Consider the following 12,038-nt stretch of genomic DNA (forward strand, 5'->3'; position numbering starts at 1 on the left):
ATAAACTTTTGTGATTTTTGGTAAATTTTATGCAGTTGTACAACCATCAGCACAATCCAGTATTTAAAACACTCTTTTCACCCTCACAGTTCTCTAGCTCCTATTTGTAGTTAATCTTTGCTTCTGCCCCCAACTCCAATGACCTTCTGCACTCTTTCTTGCTTTTTAATAACTTTTGGTTTTGACTCTATAAAAGTCAGCACCTGGCTACTTAAGGAGACACACGTTATGTTGAAACGGCTTTATTTTTTAATCCATAAATATCTGTTACTGACAAAAGTGGAAAAATCCTTAAGACTAAATCTTACTAAAGTGTATTTGTTTACAGTACATGTAGAATGTGCTTTGACAGGTAAGTAGAACGATGAGATTTGTACAGAGAAGCAGTTACTAGAACACTGCTCACCATGAAGCTTATGTATGAGTAACAAAGAAACTGCAAAGATACAGATAGAAAGGTACTTTTCATCAGTGCTACCATATAATAAACATGAAATTCATAAATTGGGCTAATGCATAAAAATGTTCATTAATCCCCCCTTAGGAAATTGTGTCCCCAAACTAAAAATATTACAGTAAGAATTGCTTTTTATTAGAGAATTTCAAGAATTCTTTACTACAAAATGTCTAGTTGGGTTATAGAACTAGAGGAATATTTGCCACTATGAAGCCAATGAATGAGTCCTCCCATGGCGTGGCATTCAGGGGTCACTGCAGGGTGGGCAGCAAAGTTGAGCAGGGTCTTCTCCTCCCTCAGGAGGGAGAGCATTAAGGAAGCACACAGCCACAGCATTTCTCTGACTGATGGAAGGTTAATGTGTTTCCTGATTTACAAGATGGGTTTGATGATAACAAACTTGGACTCTCCATTCTTGCTTCATAAGCCTTCACCGGGAGGACGGTAATGTCATGAGGAAGGGCTAGAAAGGTACTAGGATGGGGTGAGTGCCCCTTCCTAGCAACCCAAATAGTGAGTGATGCCTTCTCCTCCAGTTGGAATGGAGCCTCAGTGTCCAGACTTGGTCTTCAGGACGCACATTCCAGAGTGGGATATCATGACGTTCATTACCACACAAGAGCCTACGCACATGTCCCTCTGCAGCTTGAAATGAATTTCCCAGCTGCCCTCAAGTATAAACTTCATGCCTTTGTGGGCAAACCTCCAGACCTTTCTCTCCAGCCAGCTCCCTCTCTGAAATTGGAACCGCCTCCCTCCAGCTATAAGGACCGTATCCAAAATGGAAACTCCAAACTCAGGATTCCCCAGAATTTCACAGCCACTTAGGATGGTTTAGGTGTGTCTCTACAAGAGGGCTTCCACGGCACACAGTCGGTGACCTATTGAATGGTTACGCCCTTAAACTTCAGGTACGAGGGCATCCCTGGGTGGCCGAGCCCATCAGGTCCACCCCAGGCTCTAGTGAGGAGTGCGGTCCAGGACATCTGAGGACATTGCTGTGGGGCAGGCGTTGTGGGATGTGTGCAGCTCAGTGGAGGTGGGGAGCAACGGGGAAAGCAGGTGCTGGCAGGGAATGAAAGCCCTACAATGTAAGAGCTGGATGAAACTTCAGAGCTCATCTAGTCAAAGCCCCTCATTTTACAGATGGGGAAACTGAGGCACTGAGTGGGGAACATGACTCCCCCTTGAAGACAAAGCCAGGGCTGGAAGCTGTGTCTCCAGAGCCTCAGCCCTGTGCTTTTTTTTCTCCTAGAGTATGCTGCCTTCCAAAATCAAATATAGAGCCCAGGAAGACATGTCCTTCATATTGAATTTGCCATTAAAATGCTGCATTTATAAAAAATAACATTTGAACCCTGAAAAATACTTCATTAAAACACAATGCGCTTTCTTGAAAATACTCCAGAGCAAAATTTCCCAGATTTGGAGAGGATGACAGGAAATGTATGTGGGAGGTAACATGCCAGCTTTTCTCAGAACAGGCCTCTTCTGGAGTCCGAGTGATTGGCAGCCCTTTCATTTTTAACTTGGGTTAGGTGTACAGTTGCTTGTGGAAGGAATATGAGGGTGGAGGCTGGTGACAGACAAGGTGTCTCTGAAGAAAATGGACTGAGTTTGATGGCAGGGATGTTGGCGTGGATATTCCTCCATGCTTGGAGACTCAGGAGGCCCTCAAGTCTTTGTGGACAAAGGCAGATAGGTGACATACACAAGCAGGAAGGGGCAGGTGTTTTGGAGCAGTGGCTGAGAACCCTCAAGGATAGTAGTCTTTGGCCAGAGCAGGAGCTTCTGGGCTAACATCAGGCTGGGTTGGGAGCTTCAGGGGACTTGCTAGCATCAGGAACCAAACTGACCATGACAGGCCATGACATCTCAAACCCAGAGCTCCATTCCCTTCTTCCCAGAGCTCAGATGGGGAAAGCCCTTGGCTCTGTGCACTGGGGTATCAACTCACAGGGGCAGGAGATAAAGGATACACCAATGAGGCAAATAGAAGACCCGAAGAATGTCTTATTCTTCCATTGTTTTCATTGAGAGCTCTGATTTTTTGAGCTGGAGATTATAGGAAGACCAGGGAAAAGAAATTAGGAATGGAGGAAGATAGAAGGAGGAAGAGGGAGATGAGAGGAAGGAATGAGTGACCTGGCATGGAAATCTGGGTTTTTCTGGAAATCAGGAGTTTCTGGAAGTGAGAGTGGAAAGAGGGGAGGAGAAATTTGAATTGGGGGCAAGGTTGGAACTTTCTAAGAGGCAGACGCGTGGCCCAAGACACTCCCAAGACACTGGGGAGCCCTGAGGGCAGAAGCTCGGTTAGGAGGTGAAGGAATTCTTGGCAAAGCCTTTTTGACTCAGGAAGGCATGGAGCCAGGAGCTTGGAGCAAGACAGGGAAGGTGGAGGTGCAGGAGGGATTGTGAGAGCTTCAATGCCATCAGAGGCCAAGGAGACCAGATAGAACTTTCAGGGCAGGAGGGAACCTGTGCAGATTCCAGTGCATTCCTGTTAGAGCAATAGAGATGTGAAAGAATTAATAAAACAAGGAGAAGGAAATCTTGGGATTTAGGCTTCCTTTGTGAGGTGGAGGAGGCTTTTACTGTAGGGGTAGATGGTACTTCTATGTATGATAGAGGCCACCAGCCTGCTTGGGCTAGAAATCATGGCATCTAGGTTCTAGCCCCAGAAGCCTCTTTTATCTGCTACGTGAACTTGCCTAGTGATGTGGCTTTGCTTGTTCCATAAAGATGGATGGGACAGCTGAATAAATGGGATACCTCTGTGTCTCAGTTATGACATAGTTTTTGGGATTTTGAAATGAGGGACTGAATTGGAGCAAGTTTGTAGACCTATCTCTATTTCTTTTTTCTTCCCTCCTTCCCTCCTATCTTCCCTCTCTCCCTCCCTCCATTCCTTGCTTCTAGACCCAAAGGTGAAACAGAAGAAATCCTTGAAAAGAAGTAACCATTGCAGTAGAATTTTCCAACCCAACTGACATTAGAGACTTTCACCCAGACAGTGGTAAGGCTGGGATGAGAAATGTCTTGGAATCAACCCGTCAACAACCCCTGAGACAGACAGAAACCCTGTCAGAGACAGGGCTTGGGGAGGACCCCTGGGGAAAAGTGTCACCCTGGGGGCTGCAGAACTTGGTGCTGAGAAGCTTTGACACTGGAGATGGGATCAGCTTTCTGGTTTGGTGTGTACCTGCATGTAGACACCGGGGAGGGGCATTCTCAGCCACTCAGGTCCTTTCCCCTCACCACCAGCATCCTGCCTTCAAGGGACGGCCACAGATTAGAGGATTCAAAGGTGCTGGGCTCACGGGCCCAGCTGGGAGCCACCAGCTCTATTCAGACTCACTTCTTCCTTTCCAACCCTCTTAGCCTCACCTTCTGGAACAAACTCTTATAAACCCCTGGGGACCAGCCCTTAAGAAGGTTTATGTGTCTGTGGGGAGGAAAGCGGAGAGGATAGTCCTTGGCCTACCAAGGGTTACTAGGAATGCGTCCCCAGTGTGGGGGCTGAGGGTGGCTTTCACAACCCCCAACCTCCATCCCCCTAAGACCCATGTGATGGTTTCCTGTTCCTGTTGGGAAGCACACCCTGGGGAGGGGAGATGGAGATGAGAGCTTTGGAACTCTTGAAATCAGTGAAAGGAAACAGTCCATTGCTTTCTCTGTGGTTTGTGGAATTGGTTAGATTAAAAATCTCCAGGGCTGACACTGAGAAATTCTCCTTCTACACTTGCCTTTTTAAAGGGCCATGAGGGCAGAATTGAGGGCAGGTAAAACCCCTTTTATAAGGGTACTGCTGTTGGATCTGACTGTTTTAAGGATCACACCTTCACCCAGTAGTCTGGAGTTGATTCCCCCAGCCCCAACCCAGTGGGTACCCTGGCCCTGAGAATGAGGGAATCCCTTCTTTCCCCCACCAGGCTCTCTGGTCTTGGGGGAGCGGATGCTGCTGAATTCACTGTCAGCTCCCCAGGAGGAAGTCACACCATGCCCACCCCCAGGCTGGAGGTGGGGAAGAGGCTGAGGTGGGCAGGCAGTAGTGGCCCCCCCAACAGAGCTGAGGACCATGGTCTACCAGGTGCCCCAGTGCCTGCAGAAAGGGACCATGCTGTGGGTACCTGCCCAGTTAGCCCTTAGGCCAGTCGCCTGGGGGACCATTGTTTGCTTTTGCTAATAGGTCTTTGTCCTTTTGATCCAGGGGAGGCACAGATCTGAAGAAGGAACAGCCAGGGGGAATGAAGTTGCAGGGAGGATGTAAGGGAAGGGGAGACAGGCAGTAGGAGTGAGCTCTGAACTGAGCAGGTAGACAGAGATGGAGAAGGAAGGAGAGGCGGACAGAGTGCAGGACAACCACCTCTCATCCTCCTTGTCTGGGGGCTGAAGAGCCGCTCTCTAGAAACCTCTGCCTGGGTCCTGCCAGAGGTGCATGTGTGAACAGGTGGAGCCCTGCAGGATGCGAATGTTGAGCCCAAGACCCTGCACATCACAGTGGCCTTCCCCATCCTGGCTCTCTGGCCACCGCAGGTGCCTCCTGGGAGCAGAGCAGGGATGGAGAAGGTGGCCTGAGTGGCAGTCATGGTCAGGTCTAGAAGCCTGGAGGGAGTGTGGAGATGATCGGGTGTCTGGGAGGGCCAGCACCCCATCGCTACTCCCCTCTGGGACGGCTACAGCCAAAACCCCAGAGAACTCAAGGGTGAAATCCTCAGGGCCAGGGGAGGAGCACAGCCCCCAAAAAGGACAGGCCCAGGGTCCTTATGGGCGGGCAGCCAGCTGGAAGGGGGCAGAGTTCCCACCAATGGGGAGGCAGCTGAAGGAAGGGAACCCCTCTGGGTCCTGGGGTTGAGGGGAGGGGGCGCAGGGCCAGGGTTGGGCCCTCAGGGGTCAGCAAAGGAAGGGCCACTCAGTGGGGACCAGAGAGTTTCAGCAGGCAAGAAAAGAATCATTATTGTGCTTATGGACACAGCAGCTCCCTGGCTCTGAGAGAGCGAGCAGGCAGTTTTTAGGCACTAGAAGATTTCTGTGATGCGGTTCTAGGTAAATGAATGAGACCGAGTAGCCTATTCGGTCAGCCCACTGATTGGACCCGCTGACCCCTTCAAATCCAGACAGCTTCGGACCATGGTCAAGCAGGGGTCTCTTTGCTGACAGAACCTGCAGTTGAGTCCCCCAGACGGGGAGAAGGAGGCGCGGGATGGAAAGGGAGTTGGCGAAGGTGGTCGGGGGTGAGAATGGGGCCTGACCCCCTCCTCACTCCCCGTTGACTCTTCTGGAGGAGCAAGGGCGATTGCTCTTGGTCCTGGATCTAAGCGTATTGAACCAGGCCATCGGGGCTCTGTCCCCGGGGGTATGGCTTTTTGGGCAAAGGTGGCCCACCCCCACTTCCTACAGAGGGGACAAGGGAAGGGAGAGTGGCAAGGCTAGAAGCTCTGCTCCCGGCCCCTCCTGGCCCCTGCTCTGCTCTGCCACGCCCAGCAGCCCCAGCCCTGCCCCACCGGTCACACGGTCACTTCGGTCTTGCTGGCTGTGTAGCAGGTGTGGTGGCCCGGGATATAGTGCAGCTGCTCCACTGTGTTGTGTCTGCGCGAGGCAAAGGCATGACGCTTGGCTGCCGTCTGGCTCTGGCCCAGGGTGGCGTACGAGTTATTGGAGGCACTGGGATGAGAGTGCATCTTGCTCATGCGGTAGCGGTCCAGCACGGGTGTGGACACAAAGACGTCCGTGTGCGAGATGGCCCTGGACAGCGACTGCTCGGGAAAGGTCGTCCGCTCCGGGGACAGCAGCGGGTCCTGGGAGTGCAGGCGCTCCGTGGAGAGCAGCTGCTCGTCGGACAGGATGCGGTCGTACGGCATGCTGAACTCATCTGCCAGGCCTCGATCCGGGGACAGGACCCTGTCCTGGGACATGGCCCGGATGGGCCGGCGGGGTCGTTCCCGTGGCAACGGTTTCTGTTGGGACATCTGGATGACATTGAGGGGGAGGGTGCCGCGGGCAGCCAGGTCAGGCAGGTGCCGCCGCCTCATGTAATACTCGTCAGCCTCCTTGTCGGCTGCAGGGGAGAGACAGAGTAAGAGAAGGCAACTGGGGTGACCCTGCAGCCAGGACGCAGATAGAACCCTGCACCCCTCCTGCTCCATCACAGACCTGTCAATCTTCAGGGATAATACAGTCAAACTTCTTTAGTTATGTATTAGGACCTGGAGGCTCAGACGGGTGAAGGGTGTGTTTTCCCACTGAATGTGCAAACCATTCTCTGGGGGCTTGTTAAATGCAGATTCTAATTCAGTGGGTCTTGGGTGGGCCCAAGAGTTTGCATCTCTAACCAGCTCTCAGGCAATGCTAAAAGTCTCTGGTACATGGACCACCTTGAGGAGGGATATGTTAAGGGACTTCCTCAGAATCCCCAGCATGTTCAGGGCAAAGTTGATGGCAAGCTCAAGTCCCTGAACTCCCCCCTGGTCCTGGGCCGTATCTACCACACCATGGTCCTGAAACAGAATGGCTATCTGTCTTACTGAAACATCCAAATAGCAGCTCCAGAAGCTTTCTGTTGAGATCCAGAGCCAGACTCCTGCTAGAATAAAGTAAGGTGCTCAGACTAGGAAACACTTGTGAAAATGTTTAACTGGTACCTTAGGAACATCATAACACCTTCTCTGTAGTAACAGGCAATGCACAGAAAGCCAATGCATGGGCCTCCAGTCCCCACGCAGCCACATAATCAGCCTACACACGCTCCACCTGTGCCCGTAACGCAAGCAGGTTGGAGTAATCTTAGACGTGCGCCTCATGTAGATGCTCCGCCTTCCTCTCTATCCAGCAGGCCCTCCTAAGCTCACACTGCTCTCTCTACCCTTGAATTTGCCCAGAACTTGCATGCTACACAGACACCTACTTGAACTTGCAGGTTATACATAAACCTGCATTGCTCCGAATTTCAGAAATGAGGCCTCCTACACATGGCCTTCTAGATCTCTGCAAAAGTGTGGGAATTCTGCCTGCTCTTCAGTTGACGCAGCAGGATCGCTGACAGGTATCCTTCCTCCTGAGCCAAATTTCATCACCTCGGGATGATTCCTCAGGTTATCAGACAGTCCCATCTCTAGCTAGAGACTCTGCGTCTCACTATGGAGGTGGCTGATGTGGACTTAGGCTGCACTGCTGTCAGGGTAGGTTACCCTGAAGCTTTCAAGCAAATGCTCACCCCTTGAGGCTCCTACTGCCATTGGGTGGTCATCAAAAGAGACTCATGGGAAAATGGGAGGAGAAAGTCCAAGGCCAGAAAGCCAGAGAGGAAGAGCTGTCCTTTAGGGAACTTTTTTTTGACATTTTTGTATCTTCAACCTATTGATGCCCAGAGTCTCCCCGGACTCCAGAGGCAGAGCTGGCATCACTGGATAAACTGGATTGGACTGATGAAATGGGGTGTATGCATGGGAGGTGAAGGATCTCAGGTCCTCAAGACACTGTTGGCTGGGTTGGGGAGGGAGCTGGTTTGTGGTTCTCTGGGAAAGGTCTCAGAGAAAGCTCTGGCCATTGCTAGCCTCTATCCAGTATAGGGTATACAGAAAGGAAGGCCCATGGTTTGAAGAAAGCAGATGTGTGCGGGACTGGGGGAAGGCTTTCTCCTGCAGTTAAACTGGTACATGAGTTAGAGGGCTGTCTCCTATGGGGATTTGAATCTGAGGATTCCATGGCCGCCTTTCTATGTATGGGAAGGATGGACTCAGTCCATAAGGAACAAAAACTAAGAGCTTGTCTATTCTCTTCTCCCATCTTGCAACTCCTTCTTTATTCTTGGGATCTGACAGCTGTCCTATGGGGTATGGGGCAAGAGAATGTGGCATAGGAAGATATCTTGGAGCCCCAGAGACAGACCTCAACTTGGGGGAAATTCGACTTACTTAACCTCTTCAGAGATGAATACTTGCTGGGGTTGGTCTTTACTGCAGACTCGTAGGATGGGGGCAGGTGGGCCAAGTTCTGGAAAGAGCGGGAGAAGGAGAGGTCATAGGGCTCGGTGGCTGATGTCAGGATGTTGTTCATCCGTGGCTTCTCTGCAAGAAAAGGGAGGGGTGTTTTGTGTTAATGAGGACCATGTCTGTGGCAGGCAAAGGGGACAGCTATAGGTTCTATTCCCCTGCTTTCTGCCTCACCCCTGATTCGAGTCCCCATCTGCTTTCCTGGACCTCCTCCGTGCTTGGACATAGCTTGGTGATACTGTTGACTCAGTTTCCCTCATGCTCAGTTCCAGTTGTCAGTAAGCCTAGGGGCAGATGCTGTTTTAGCCACCACCAAGAGATTTTACCATTCTGTGAATGGGAGACTCGACTCTTGAGTCTGTGGAGGGAATTCTCTCCCAGTACATCTCTGGGTTATCTGCTGAAAACGTAAGCCTGATGGAGCTGAGGAGCATCATAAAAATCATCTACTTCTGTATAAAAGTGCTGTCCTTTTCCTAATAGCTTTAGGCAAACCTAGCTCTCAAGTTCAGAAAAATCTGAGTTGGAGGACATGGAGTGACTTCTGTGATTTATGTACCCATAGGAGAACTGGGTCCTGGACTCAGCTCCACTGAGACTCAACCCATTCTCTGTCCATGGCATCCTTGCACAGCTCATGTAGCCCCTTTTCCCCTCTCCAAGCCCTGCACCTGACAAGCCACAGTGAGTCACAGAGCTATTTTATCTTACTCTGATTCCTTTCTCTGAAGCCCCCCTTAGCCATTTCTAAGCTGCTGGAGGAAAGAACCTAGACAAAAATGCATAGCACATCATCCCCACTTTCTTCTTCCTTCCACTGAGTTAGAGCATTGAGATGCAAGAATCTGAAGAGATAGAAAGGAGTGTTGTTCAATGCCAGACCTGGGGAAAAGAATGGAAGGAAAAATTGGAAGAAAAGGTGAAAGGGAGATGAGAGGGTGGCTGATGGGAGCACAGTGCAATGTGTGCTGAGCTCAGGGCCAGATGAGTGACACAGGAGAGGAGAGGGGGCATGCAGGGCTGGTGAGGGAGGCAGTGAGGATGAGGGGACAGAAAGAGCTGGAGATCCTGGGGAAGAAGACCAGCATGCCTCAGTGCTTCATGGACTTGAGGAGGAGAAGCCACAACAAGAAGTCAATGAGTGGCTGCCATGGGAAATGGGGGTAATATTACCAGAAGTGAGACAGTTGCCAAGTGAGACAGTTGGGCAGCTATAGTCTCGCTGTGTCATTCCTCAGTCCTCTTTGGTTTGGGACACCTCAAGGCCAAAGAAGTTCTGAGAGGGGGCAGGCTCTAACTTTAGACGAATGTGCAGGAGGACTGCCACACCTCTTGGCAAAGAGAGTGCAGAACCATGGAAAGCATGAATTCTGTGGACTATGTGAGAGGTGGGAGAGAAAGAAGCCCTCTAGGCATTGTCCAAGGGCAGCCCCAAGCACTGGGGACTCCTGGCTTCCCTATTCCTTCCTGCCTTCATTGTCCCCCCCAACACTGGGGACTGAGCCAGGAAAGCTCAGCCAGTGAGCTGGTGTTCATGCCAGCTCAGGACATATGTGAGGGGGTGAGGGGTGCTCTACATCTCCATCAGAACATGCTGTACAGAAAGAGCCTCCCTGGCATGCATTAGGACAGATGCCAGAAAGTGGAGTGAGAGGAACTTGGGAGTGCTGCTCCTCAGAGGGGGTAATAGCCACTCATCTCTCAGCACTTGCCTCTTCACTTTGGCCATGCTGGAGAAGAAGGAACCTCCTTCTGCCTGTTGGCATTATGCTTTCAACAAAGCATCACTCAGCTCACCCACTTCCAAATGCAATCTTTCTGGATACTCTTGTTCTGCCACTGTGTTCCAGAACATACCCCTGAGCCAAGGCCAGCTCTCCCTTGCCTTCTGCCTTCATGGGATCACCGTTGCACAGTCTCCCTCCTATGGCAATGCCTCCTTTACTCTTCTCTATGAAATTCCCCCCTCACTCAAGACGTTTTGCTGTGCCAATGTCCCATCTTTTTAGCCTATAGTATCTGTTCTTTAAGCCTGTATTGCTCTTCTAGTCAGTTCCACCCAGTTTAGTATCTAACTGATCTCTAATAATTTGACTTGAGTTAGGATTGTGGATCTCCAAATATTGCAATCTCCTTGACAGCAGGGCTTTGCTTTCCAATTCTTTTGATTCCTTCATAGTGCTTGGCCCAGAATAAGGATCCAATTAATGCTCTTTGTAGAGAACTAATTAAGTAGACTCAGGCCCCCTCCTCTCTTGATAGTCACTCTGCCAGCTCCTGGGAAAGAAGGGAACATTCAAGAAAGCAATGCAGAGAAAACTCTACTCCCACTACATTGTGAGCTGCTCAAGGGCAGGGACCGGGTCTCATCAACTCCCATCTCCCTGCACTGGTTGGAAAAGAGAAGACAGGAAGAGAAAGGAGGGAAGAATGGCTCCTACTGTTGTATTCAGGAGTCTGCTTGTGTTGGCTTCTTCTGGGGAAAAATCAGCTTGGTAGTTGTTCTTTCAGAGTGTGACTGAGCAAGTGGGAGCTCTCCTTGCATGCCTTTTCTGGTTCTTCCTTTGGCTGCGTAATTACTGTGGGCATCCCCCAGGCTCCCTGCCTTTGCCTTCTGCACTGCTCTTTCAGTGCAGAGTGCCCCCACTCCTGAGGCTTCTGTTACTGCCTCCAAAGCTTCACTCACATCTTCAGCTCTAACCTTCCTCCAGACTTCACGTCTGCATTCCTGCCTGTTGAATATTTTTGCTTGCAAACTCCAGGTGTGCAGATCCAAACTCACTGACAACTCCATCCCCTATACATACTGGCAGTTTTTCTGATTCCTTCGATTGTGTCAATAAAACCCTCATTTTGCTAATCAATGTCATCATTGGCTCTCAGCCATATTCAGTTAGTAAGGAAGTTTCTCTAATTCTTTCTTCAAAAGGTTTCATATCTCAACTGTCCTTTCTTTTCCCAATGTCAGCATCACCACTGGTATCAACCTCTTTTCACTGATCTCCCCAGTTTCTCCCAGTGCTAACTTTTTAGACCCCACAACCTGATAAATCTGATCGTACTACTGCTTTCATCATTTATTTCTACCTGGAGCATAGCACATGAAAATATTCCCATCTCCTCCTCCTAATTATAATATCCCTCAGCTTCAATGCTGAGGCACACCATAATCTGACATGACAACGGTAGGTCTCTCTACCAGGTGGCCTGTAGGATTTATCATTGTTTTGAGTTTCTCTCTCACTAAAAGCTTAATGATATTTTCACTCTTTCACAGCAAAGAGACAAACATGACTGATAGTTCACAATTTACATGGCTGTCTTATGTTCTATCAAGTCTTGAGAAGGTGCCAAACATAGGTTTTCTCTGTTCAGCTGTGATCTGGTGGGAGGATATTATAACCTAAGAGGGAAACATGGTTTTATAACCCTTGGGCACTATGCTAACACTCCTCCAGTCAACAATTTTCAGCCTCTTTTTTTTTCTGCCAAGAGGCTGAAGCCCAAATCAGTTTTGAGTTTTATCAAATCTTAATTAGTTTGGGGAGGATCAATACAGTTTAACCAAGTCTCATGTCCTTCGTAAATGA

At 49.9% G+C, this 12,038-nt stretch overlaps 1 protein-coding gene across 3 annotated transcripts in view; it reads right to left on the reverse strand.

The window, feature by feature from the left end:
* Positions 1-226: 226 nt before the first annotated feature.
* Positions 227-12,038, reverse strand: part of SHISA6 (shisa family member 6) — a 327,051-nt gene continuing 315,239 nt past the window's right edge. For all 3 annotated transcript variants that reach the window (XM_011933247.1, XM_011933246.1, XM_011933245.1), the window contains 2 exons: positions 8,371-8,523; positions 227-6,515 (listed from right to left, as the gene is read on the reverse strand). In XM_011933247.1, the coding sequence (XP_011788637.1) occupies positions 5,965-6,515; positions 8,371-8,523 (704 nt within the window). In that variant the 3' untranslated portion in view covers positions 227-5,964. The remainder of the gene's footprint in view (positions 6,516-8,370; positions 8,524-12,038) is intronic.

The sequence above is a fragment of the Colobus angolensis genome, unplaced genomic scaffold (assembly GCF_000951035.1).
Source record: "Colobus angolensis palliatus isolate OR3802 unplaced genomic scaffold, Cang.pa_1.0 Scaffold125, whole genome shotgun sequence".
NCBI classification, from domain to species: Eukaryota; Metazoa; Chordata; class Mammalia; order Primates; family Cercopithecidae; genus Colobus; species Colobus angolensis.